A 12,308-nucleotide genomic window follows, 5' to 3' on the forward strand; every position below is an offset into this window, starting at 1 on the left:
ATCCTATCCATAGTGAGTATTCAAAAATAAGAGCTGACACCATTATTGCTATTATTATTATTTAGAATTAGACAATCCTTGTCTCTACTGTATGAGTTGAGTAATTTGGCTCCATGTGGTTTGATATGTTACAGAGGCTCATAAAAATGTCTCTTTGGGGGAAGAAAAAGAATAGTTAATATATTATACATCATGGCATTTCCTTCAGATATTTTTATTAAAAAAAAATTACATACTTCTGCTTTTGCTTTTCTTAAACCAACAGCATATGAGGCAGCACAAAGCAAGCCACGAGACCCCTGAGCACAGGGAAGCAGCCAGGATGATGGTGGGCCTCTCGGATGGAGTTGCAGGTAAGACAGCAAACAGCCTGGAGCGAGCTGTAAAATTGACCCCTGTTAAAAAAAAACACACGAAAAAACCAAAATAATAACAATAGCATATTAATAAGATGCTAATATAAAATATTGTGGAAAAGATATGGTTACAATAGTACCTGGCACATAGTTGATTCAATAAATATTTATTGAATTAGATGATTCAATATATGAGTCAATAATAAATCCAAGACTCGTATTTCTAAAGAATTTCAAGATTCCAACAATAATATATGATTGTTCTTTCCACTTCTGTCCATTATGATGGAGAATTCTTCCAATGCTCTCCTATTTTCAGACCTTTTTTCCCCACCAGTGCAAAGCTGTAGCTTCACTCTCATGTTCCACTAATTAGAACAGAAGCACTCCGGACTCCAGATTGCGTGAAACTACTTGCTATGACATATGTATCTCATTTCAAATACAACATGTAACACATCAAAACAAGGGCACAGGGACTCCTACTATGGAACCAAGAGAATTTCTAAGGTCCACAAGAATTTTGTTATCTGGAAAACTAGGGGTAGAGCAGGGGTAGATGGATAGAGCCACCGTGGCTATGGATGAAGGGGCAGAATGGCCATTCCCTTCAGATAGCACATCTTTCTAAGAACTCGTCTCAAACTCCTCGCTGTTTTGTAGACTGATAAATTTGGTTCTCACTCCATTAGTGTTTTTGAAGCAAGGTAAAAAAGAATCTAAAAAAGCAACAAAACAAAACAAACAAACAAACCCTTGTCTATACACACAAAAACCTGTACACACGTTTGTAGCACCTCAATAACCACCAAAACCTGGAAACAATCCAAATGTTCTTCAACAGATGAATGAATAAACCAACTGTGTTTTTTTCAGGCAATGGAGTAAGACTCAGCCAAAGAGAGAAAGAGAAAAAGAAAAAGGAGTGGGGAGGAGGATGAGGAGGAGAGGGAAGGAGGATGGAGGGAGGGAGGGAGGGAGGGAGGCAGGAAGGAAGGAAACTATTAATAACCTGTAACAACTGAGATGAACATCCAAAGCATTATGCTGAGTGAGGAAAGCCCATCTCTAAGGGGTACATATGATATGATTCCATTCATACGACGTTTTAGAAAAGACAAAATTATAGAGATGGAGAACAGATCAGTGGTTGCAGGGATTAGTGGGAGGATGTGAGGACAGAGGAACAGCATAAGGGAGACTTCTGGGAAATGTTCTGTATCCTGTTGTGGTGGTGATTACATGAATCTATATATATCTTTGAATTTCTAAAATGACCCACCAAAAAAAACCATCATTTTTACTGTATGTTATTTCAAAAAATAAAAATTTAAAAACTTTGCCTATAATTTTGGGAATGATAGATATGTTCATTATCTTAACTGTGGGGATGGTTTCATGGAAGTATAGATTCATCAAAGCTTATCTAACTGTATGCTTTAAATGTGTATAGCTTATCATATTTCGATTATATCTCAAGACAAAAAATTTAAAGTCGAAAATAAAACACTTGCCTGTGATCATAAGTTAGTTATAACCAGCATTTTTGAGTAGGTCGTTCAAAACAAACAAACCCCAAATCTCTGCTTTCATCTGAATAATTCAGGCAAAAGCAGAGTTTGTATTTTCTCTACTCAAGGAAACACCATGTTTTCTCTGCTGTGCTTTCCTTGGGCTGAACCTGACAATTTGATTGGAGGTCACAGTTAAAGCTCCAGTCTCTTGACTCCTGGCTGACTTGGTCCCAAAGCTACTGTAACAAAATTATCTAGAAATGCTTCTCCTGTGGGTACATCTTATCCTTGAGCCATATTTGGCTTGTTTGTTATCAATTAGTTGCTTTTTATGGGCAACTGAATAAGCTAACTCTAGCCCAGAGACAGGGGTATGGATTTTACTAGGGATTCCCAGAATTAAAAACAAAATTCTTTATTCTTTTATCTGTTTTCCAATAACTGCTCAGTGATTGTTTACTTCACCACGTAGATAAGTCACTGTTCTCATTCTTAAGATATTTACAAGCTAATAAATGAAATAAGATACACATGCAAATGTTTTCCATACAAATCAGAATGTGACCCATGCCACCAGAATAATGCAAATCAATTGCTTGGGAAGGTTATTTTCTAGCAATATGATTGGGGAAAGCTTCCCAGAGGAGAGAGTATCTAGATGGGGATTTGAAGGTTGAGCAAATAAAGACAGAAAAGAGAAAAAAAGCAATCAATGTTGAAAAAAGTACTGCCAGGAAATACTAGGAATCAGTGCAGGAAAGCATGTGAGGCAAATTTTGGTGGGCATTAAATGTCAAAAGCCAAAAGGCCCTTGACAACATTCTGAAGGCAATGAGGTATCATAGACGGAAAAATTCTGACCTGAGAAGTGGCATGAGCCACCTGGGATATAGAAGATCAAGCCATGGAAGTGTTTAGAACACAAATAATGACAGAGAGGCTGAAGTCAGGCCTAAGGTTTGTAAGCCTGGAGCAGTAACCTGAGTCTAAGGGTGAAGACCACCAGTTTTTAAATATTTTTAGCAGCAGAACATTATTTAAATGTAATCTTAGGCAGAATCTCAGTATACTCACTTATTCATAAACAAATATTTACTTGGGTTTTTTTTTTTTTTTAACACCCTGAGGATGTAATGCTGAACTAAGCAGAATTCCTGTCCCTTCTGGGACTTAGGTTCTAATGGGGGACACAGCAGGCAGGCAATAGACAAACAAGCAAATACACAGATACTCTGACGCTAAGGGAGTGATGAGTGCCATGCAGAAGTCAGAGAATGGCTGGAGAGGGGAGCAGGGTTGAGACTGTGGTGTAGACAGAGTGAGGCAGAAAAGGGCTCTCTGAGAAGGTGACATTTGAAAAGAAATCTGGGTGAACTGGTGAGTGAGCCATGAGAAGTTAGGAAGGAGGAATATTCCAGACTCAGAAACGGCCACTGCAGTTGAGTTTTTCTGGGTTGGGTGGCAGGGTGCATCCCATCTCAGCCCAGCGGCCCTGGAGAACCCCCTAAGAGTCCCATGGCTCCAGGAAATGGTTAGAGAAACTACAGCCTAGACCATGGTAATGACAATGCACGTGGAAAGGCTGGGTGGGAAGTCGGTAGAACAAACTTACAGACACCCTGCCCTCTTGACAGTGTCTCAGGAAGTTCAGAAACAGATAAATGAGCTGGATTAATCCACATGTTATAAAGACTTATGAGGATTCCATATATACTTGGTTAGACCTATGTAACTTCTCAGTTCCTCAATTTCTATATTTCCAAAATAGCATAGCGATTATAGTCAATGATACTGTATAATAAACTTCAAAGTTGCTAAGAGACTAGGTCTTAATTGGTCTCACCACAAAAAAGAATGATAATTATGTGATGTGATAATTATGCGATGTGATATAGGTGTTAGCTAACACTACAGGGCTAATCATATGGCAATATATAAATATATCAAACCAACATGCTGTACACCTTAAACTTATACAATGTTATGTCAATTGTATCTCAGTAGAAAATAAATTATATATATGTATATGTATATATATATATACATATACATATATATTTAATGAACTAAGTCCTTAATTATAAGTCTTTGGTGTATCTATGGAACTGAAGAAATGTATGTCTTTGTATGCAGTGATTAATGAAACATTGATTAAAGTGACATCTATTTCCACTTAAAAACATAAAGACATGGACAATCTTGGAAACTTTAGAAGGACAGATTGCCAATTTCCATGATCTAAATAAAATCAGGAATCACATCTGCCATTATCTGCCATCTCTGGGCATTAAGCAGATGTTGAATTCTGTCCTTTTTCTTCAGTTTTAAGAAAAATAAATAAATAATGAGACAAAAAAATAGTAAAATAGGAATAATGATGTGTTCCTCTCTCTAAGGGAGAAGAGGGAAAATAATGAAAATGATTGTAAGTCTTCTGCTTGATTCAGGGATGAAGCAACAATTACAGTCCCATGAATCAATGCTTGTCACAGCTATTCTGTTGGAGCTTATTAAAAAGGAGGAATGTCATTGAGTGGCCTATCAATGTGAGGATGAGAGCTGCTTTCCCAAATAATTCCAGCCTTAGACATTGATACACCTGGAAACGAGGAGTCACTCTCAGGACCTGTACTGGTAATGAACATGTGGCTATGGGGTCACAGAAGTGCAGGCCTTCTGATGTTTTCTATTTCTCTTCCATCTTTTCTCTTCTCACTTAAACAGAGCCTCACCTCATAGAGTCAGTCTTGAAAATTACGAAGAATAATTTAAGGAAAATTCTAAAGGAAAACTTCTCAAGACGATTCCTCATTTAGGGGACTTTACAAGCTGAAGGTGGAAATTAAAGGAAGCAGTAGTCCAGTAAATGTGAACACCAGGGCCAGTTCAAAATCACACTGTCACTGAGAAGCTTCTGTCTACACTATAGTTTACATTCAGTTGTATAACTTATGCCTTAAAATAAACTTGATGAAGTATTTAGTCTTAGTTAACCACTGAGGAAACTGGAGGGCAATGGTCTTTTAAATATGCAACAAATCGGGACCAAAATATCCAGCTCTGCACGTGTCACCCTTCAAAACATATCCTTGGGAATCCCACGGTCAAGGCGCTGAACATTCTTTTCCATGAATCTGTACTTACATCAGGACAACGTCTTAGGTATTAAAAGAATAGCTGCCCTACAGAATTAATAATACTACCTGACCCCAGATGATATTCCCTTTGTGAAGAAAAATTGTCTAAAACTTGGAACTGAGAGAAAAATAATGATTACAGATCTTAACAATATCATACTGGAGCATTTTCGAACGAGCCCATCCAAGGTTTTTCAAATTCTCTGGAACACACTTTTGTTTGACTTAATATTCAATATTTAGAGGTCCAGTCTTGTGAATTTGTAGAAGATTGGTAAACTGCAAGTGATTTTCATCCAGTAAGAATGGAAGTGATATTTGTAGACATGCAACTCAAAGATTAGAGTTTGATTGCCCTGTATCCAATTTAGCAAACTGATTTCAAAGCAGTCCTTTCCAGGCTATAAACCTTGCCATCCTCTTGGTTCCCTCATTAAAGAGTAAAGTAACTTGTTGACAAGTACTCATTATATATTTTCATGAGAGCCATATTTTTAACTTTTTGAAAAGTATACTGGTGGTTTGAATTTAAGTTTCATGAAGGAGAACTAATACCTGGCCTTAGTTAAATATTTGTTGTTGGGCTTCAGACACCCCACATCAAAACATTTAATTTCCTTTGCCATTTCCAATATCTAAGCAGTTTAAATCCACTCATGATTGTTCTAGTGTATTTTTTAAAACTTTGCATTATCACAGCTGTGCATTAACTACTTTCCACAACTGCATGTCTTAAGTACCAGACTAATTTCCCTGACTCAAATTCATAATTGATTATAATTATCTACCTTTCAGTTCAAACGTGATGTTAGTATTTTTAGAATTCTTTCAGATGCTCTCTTAGGTGAGGAGGGTTTTTTTCTAGTAAATTACAAGATTGGATGCAATATTTAAATCACTTTTTTCAAGTGGTAATTCTGTGTCTCTATCAAAGTTCAATCCTTTATAAAAAGGATGTCCAAAACTGGACTCTCACCACTCCTCTGTAGGGTGCAGCCTGGACTCTACCCATCATGGAAATGGGACAGTAGTATTTTTCATAAGCTCATCTGGCTTTGAAGTTTAAGTAACATATTATTTACTACGAAGTTATTGAATAGTATTACACTTTAATAAAGCAAAATTTGTCAAGAATACTTCCAAAGGGAGAAGGTTTCTCTTTAATGTTTTGTCAAGAAGAACTGGATCATATAAGCAATTTACACACACCTTATACCTACACTTCTAAAGTACCAGGATTTTGAATGGGTATAGTCACCATTTTAAAGGTGGGGGTGGGGCAGTGGATGAGGAGGGCAGGACTGAAAGATAAGATTTCATAATACTCGATACCCCAGGACTCTCCTTCTTATAAATTAAAATTCTTAAATTAATACCCAACCAAATTACATCAAATGTCATAGAAAAACAAATAGAACATTCAAAGTAAATTTTAATAACTAGAGGAAAATGTACATTTGGATTCTTGCTTACCATGATTCTCATGAGGCTTAATTTCTACATGTGTTCTTGCTTCTCACACCTTAATGATACAACCAAGAGAATTTTTTCTCTAAACTACAATGACTTCTTATTCATGATAGAAGCTAGTCCCATTATAAAGGAGAAGGGGTTATTTTTTTTTAAAAAAAGGAACAGATAGGGCTTCCCTGGTGGTGCAGTGGTTGAGAATCTGCCTGCCAATGCAGGGGACACGGGTTCGAGCCCTGGTCTGGGAAGATCCCACATGCCGCGGAGCAACTAGGCCCGTGAGCCACAATTACTGAGCCTGCGCGTCTGGAGCCTGTGCTCCGCAACAAGAGAGGCCGCGATAGTGAGAGGCCCGCGCACCGCGATGAAGAGTGGCCCCGCTTGCCGCAACTGGAGAAAGCCCTCGCACAGAAACGAAGACCCAACACAGCCATAAATAAATAAATAAAAACTTAAAAAAAAAAAAAAAAAAGGAACAGATAATAAAAACACACTGTGCTGAAATTACCTGGAGGGGAAGTGACAGTAAAAATAAAGTGCCAATTTGACCCAGAGATCAAAACTGCCAAGTTGGAGAACCTCACATAACCATCTTGAGTTTCTGCCTGAGTACATCCTACAAATAAACACAAAACCAAAAAGTGAATGTTAGTTACCTACACAAGAGCGATTTCTTCAAGTCTTCCCTGTAGAGAGGCAAGTGAACAATATAGAAAAAAAAATTTAATTGAAGAGGTTACTAAATCCATCAGGCTTCCCTTAGACAAATCTTGGAACCAAATAATCCAAGATAGAATAATAACAACAACAGCCAACATATATTGAAAGCTTACTATGCCAGACGTTGTGGTTTATATTCATCATTGTACATAAACTACACAACCCTATAAACTATACTATTACCAATATTCTAGAGATTAAGAAATAGACTCAGGGGCTTCCCTGGTGGCACAGTGGTTGAGAATCTGCCTGCCAATGCAGGGGACACGGGTTCAAGCCCTGGTCTGGGAGGATCCCACATGCTGCGGAGCAACTAGGCCCGTGAGCCACGATTACTGAGCCTGCGCGTCTGGAGCCTGTGCTCCGCAACAAGAGAGGCCGCGATAGTGAGAGGCCCGCACACCGCGATGAAGAGTGGCCCCCACTTGCCGCAATTAGAGAAAGCCCTCGCACAGAAACAAAGAAGCAACACCAGCCAGAAAGAAAGAAAGAAAGAAAGAAAGAAAGAAAGAAAGAAAGAAAGAAAGAAAGAAAGAAAGAAAGAAAGAAAGAAAGAAAGAAAGAAAGAAAGAAAGAAAGAGACTCAGGAAAGGTTAAATTACATGGTGAGGGGGTTATAGCTCAAATCTGCCTGTTTTCAAAGTTTGTATTCTTAGCCACTATTTTATACTGACTATTTAAATGTCTCTCAAGAAAGAAAGTCTATTCTCTTTCTAGGTGGTCAGTTTCTAGGCTCTGCCTCTCTTCTATTCAAGGGATCTGTGGTTTATGCGGTGACAGAGTTAGGCCAATAGATCAGGACCTCAGCAATGCATCAAATCAAGAGTGATAAAGGCTACCCTGTTCAGCAACTTGGATTGTCTGGGCTATGGTTTCCCTGAATAAAATGCAAAAAGGAAAGCTGACATCTTCTAACAAAAGGCCATCCATTTATAAAGTAAAAGAAGGAAACTTAGCTCTGGATCCCATTCACAATGCCTTTAATTAGTCTTCTGACTCTACTATCCTCAAATTACTTTGCTAATTAACAGCTGCTCCATTTCACTCTGGAAATGTCACTATGATTGGTATGATGGACAATGAGATAGGAGAGTGGCCCTAACGTTTAAAAATTGGTTTGAGATCTTTAAGGCTGAAAGGTATCATAAAGATAGAATATGCATAGTGTTCTGTTTCTCAGTTCAATTGCTCAATCCTTTTTGGGAAAACATTGTCTTTCTTCATCAATTTTGCAGAGCTAATTAAAATTTCCTTTTTCAGAAACATCCTTTCCTTCATCTCTTCAGAGTCCCAAAATAAATAAAATGCCCAGAAAAAATGGAAATAAATAAGCCAAGACTCAAATAAATGATAGGCACCAAGACAAATGCCGTTTATACTCTTTAAAACCTATATGCATCAAAATTATGGTCAATAAACTCTTGCAAACAATGAACTGCAGAGTACAGATGTTCAACATGAAATCATTTGCTACAGTTTTCCCCTTGACAAACGTTCTTATTGTTCCCATCTTTGGAGGAATACAAAGCAGCATTTAATCGAAATGTGTCCAGCGAGCACAGTGAGTCTGCCTCATAGAACAGCCGCCAAACTGCCTAATGGAAAGTACTTTAGCTCCAAATGGGTTTGCTTTTGTGTTAAATACCAGCTTGCCTCAGAGATCTCTACAAAGATTCCCATATATATCTACGATATTCTCAGCTTTGAAGCATATGTGCCCCAAAGCTGAGGCAGTTTGCTGCCAAGTACAGTACATTACTCCAGGGTTCATCATATCTCTGGAATGGTAATTGTAAAATAGACAAATGTCATTGACAGCCTCCCTGATCAAGCTGGTCCTGGCTGAGGGAACCTGGGAGGAGATGGGGTGTTGGACTTCACACAAGATTGAAGCTGATGACATGCTTTATCAGGGAATGCTACTTGAATGTGATTCTGTAGGGCATAGGGTTTCTAAAATACTTTTCACCCCCCAAATTATCCCTCTTACCCCTAGCTATCCACACTAGCAAACTGTTACATCATGAATGTTGAGAGTTTATTTTTTCAGTATTAAGAACACATTTTTTCTACAACTAGGATCTATAGCTAAATATCAAAGGATCTGAAGGACCCTAAAATAATTGTCTTTGTGTATATAAACCCACTTTTGGTTATAACCTCTTTTTTCTTTTTGACCTGAAGAGGATTTACTGAGACAAAGGAACATGAAGTTAAACTGCAGAACAAATGATTTAGGCTAGACATATAGACCGGGTTTTGTTGTTGTTAATTTATTTTTCTGCAGGAAATACTTAGAATAAGTTAGGTAATCCATGCCAAATGGTTTTGCTTCCATTCTTTCTGAAGTTAAGGAGAAATATTTCATGATGGCTTCAAGAGATACTTTCAATCATTGAAATAGAGTGTTTGGTGATGTGGGCATTCTACAAAGAAAATGACACAACATTTTTTTCCTATTTCATGACACTCACACACATGCACAAAAACGTGTGCATATAAGATGACCTCAGCCCATTCCTCATACGCTCTCATTGAATCTCCCAAAGAGGACAACGGTGACTATACTGATCCAGGAGAGTCAGTTAGCTTGAGCATGAGTTGGTGTTAATGGAGGAAAATAACAAACGGCTTCATGACTCATTCATTTTGCATGATCCAATATGATTCTAAGCTAGACAGTGATGATATCCTTGGGATAACAGAGAGGAAACCAATGAAGAATTGGGGGGAGTATGTGTCAGGAGTGGGGCACAGTAAAGTATGGAGGCTGAGTAAGGTATAGTAGAGGAGTAGGTATGGGATATGATAAGGTATGGAGTGTGAGTAAGGAACTGGGTACGGGTAATGTATGCAGTATGGCAAGGTACATATTTTATAGGAGGCATGTGAATGAGCTTAGACTCAAAGCCAGGGTAGAGCAAGAAGTAACTGGAAGAGGGCAGACAGCAGAAGCAAGAAGAACTACAATCCTGCAGCCTGTGGAACAAAAACCACATTCACAGAAAGATAGACAAGATGAAAAGGCAGAGGGCTATGTACCAGATGAAGGAACAAGATAAAAGCCCAGAAAAACAAGTAAATGGAGATAGGCAACCTTCCACAAAAAGAATTCAGAATAATGATAGTGAAGATGATCCAGGACCTCGGAATAAGAATGGAGGCAAAGATTGAGAAGATGCAAGAAATGATTAACAAAGACCTAGAAGAATTAAAGAACAAACAGAGATGACCAATACAATAACTGAAATAAAAACTACTCTAGAAGGAATCAATAGTAGAATAACTGAGGCAGAAGAACGGATAAGTGACCTGGAAGACAGAATAGTGGAATTCACTGCTGCTGAACAGAATAAAGAAAAAAGAATGAAAAGAAATGAAGACAGCCTAAGAGACCTCTGGGACAACATTAAACACAACAACATTCACATTATAGGGGTCCCAGAAGGAGAAGAGAGAGAGAAAGGACCCAAGAAAATATTTGAAGAGATTATAGTTGGAAAGTTCACCAACACGGGAAAGGAAATAGCCACCCAAGTCCAGGAAGCACAGAGAGTCCCATACAGGATAAACCCAAGGAGAAACACGCTGAGACACATAATAATCAAAGTGGCAAAAATTAAAGACAAAGAAAAATTATTGAAAGCAGCAAGGGAAAAACGACAAATAACATACAAGGGAACTCCCATAAGGTTAACAGCTGATTTCTCAGCAGAAACTCTACAAGCCAGAAGGGAGTGGCATGATATACTTAAAGTGATGAAACGGAAGAACCTACAACCAAGATTACTCTACCCAGCAAGGATCTCATTCAGATTTGGTGGAGAAATCAAAAGCTTTACAGACAAGTAAAAGCTAAGAGAATTCAGCACCACTAAACCAGCTCTACAACAAATGCTAAAGGAACTTCTCTAAGTGGAAAACACAAGAGAAGGAAAGGACCTGCAATAACAAACCCAAAACAATTAAGAATATGGGAATAAGAACATACATATTGATAATTACCTTAAAGGTGAATGGATTAAATGCTCCAACCAAAAGACACAGGCTCGCTGAATGGATACAAAAACAAGACCCATATATATGCTGCCTACAAGAGGCCCACTTCAGACCTAGGGACACATACAGACTGAAAGTGAGGAGATGGAAGAAGATATTCCATGCAAATGGAAATCAAAAGAAAGCTGGAGTAGCAATACTCATATAAGATAAAATAGACTTTAAAATAAAGAATGTTGCAAGACAGTGCTGGACACCCTATGCCAAACAACTAGCAAGACAGGAACACAGCCCCATCCATTAGCAGAGAGGCTGCTTAAAATCATAATAAGGCCACAGACACCCCAAAACACACCACCAGACGTGGACGTGCCCACCAGAAAGACAAGATCCAACCTCATCCACCAGAACACAGGCACTAGTCCCCTCCACCAGGAAGCCTACACAACCCACTGAACCAACCTTAGCCACTGGGGACAGATACCATAAACAACGGGAACTACGAACCTGCAGCCTGTGCAAAGGAGACCCCAAACACAGTAAGATAAGCAAAATGAGAAGACAAAAAAACACACAGCAGGTGAAGGAGCAGGGTCAAAACACACCAGACCTAACAAATGAAGAGGAAATAGGCAGTCTACCTGAAAAAGAATTCAGAATAATGATAGTAAAGATGATCCAAAATCTTGGAAATAGAATAGACAAAATGCAAGAAACATTTAACAAGGACGTAGAAGAACTAAAGAGGAACCAAGCAACAATGAAAAACACAATAAATGAAATTAAAAATACTCTAGACGGGATCAATAGCAGAATAACTGAGGCAGAAGAACGGATAAGTGACCTGGAAGATAAAATAGTGGAAATAACTACTGCAGAGAAGAATAAAGAAAAAAGAATGAAAAGAACTGAGGACAGTCTCAGAGACTTCTGGGACAACATTAAACGCACCAACATTTGAATTATAGGGGTCCCAGAAGAAGAAGAGAAAAAGAAAGGGACTGAGAAAATATTTGAAGAGATTATAGTTGAAAACTTCCCTAATATGGGAAAGGAAATAGTTAATCAAGTCCTGGAAGCACAGAGAGTCCCATACAGGATAAATCCAAGGA

At 38.3% G+C, this 12,308-nt stretch overlaps 1 protein-coding gene across 1 annotated transcript in view; it reads right to left on the reverse strand.

Moving 5' to 3' along the window:
• The window catches only part of PKHD1 (PKHD1 ciliary IPT domain containing fibrocystin/polyductin), a 432,444-nt gene that overhangs the window by 16,695 nt on the left and 403,441 nt on the right, over positions 1-12,308 (reverse strand). The window contains exons 65-66 of the mRNA XM_068558204.1: positions 6,986-7,093; positions 237-395 (exon numbers count right to left, since the gene is read on the reverse strand). Of these exons, the coding sequence (XP_068414305.1) occupies positions 237-395; positions 6,986-7,093 (267 nt within the window). The remainder of the gene's footprint in view (positions 1-236; positions 396-6,985; positions 7,094-12,308) is intronic.

This window comes from Eschrichtius robustus, chromosome 12, assembly GCF_028021215.1.
Source record: "Eschrichtius robustus isolate mEscRob2 chromosome 12, mEscRob2.pri, whole genome shotgun sequence".
NCBI lineage: Eukaryota > Metazoa > Chordata > Mammalia > Artiodactyla > Eschrichtiidae > Eschrichtius > Eschrichtius robustus.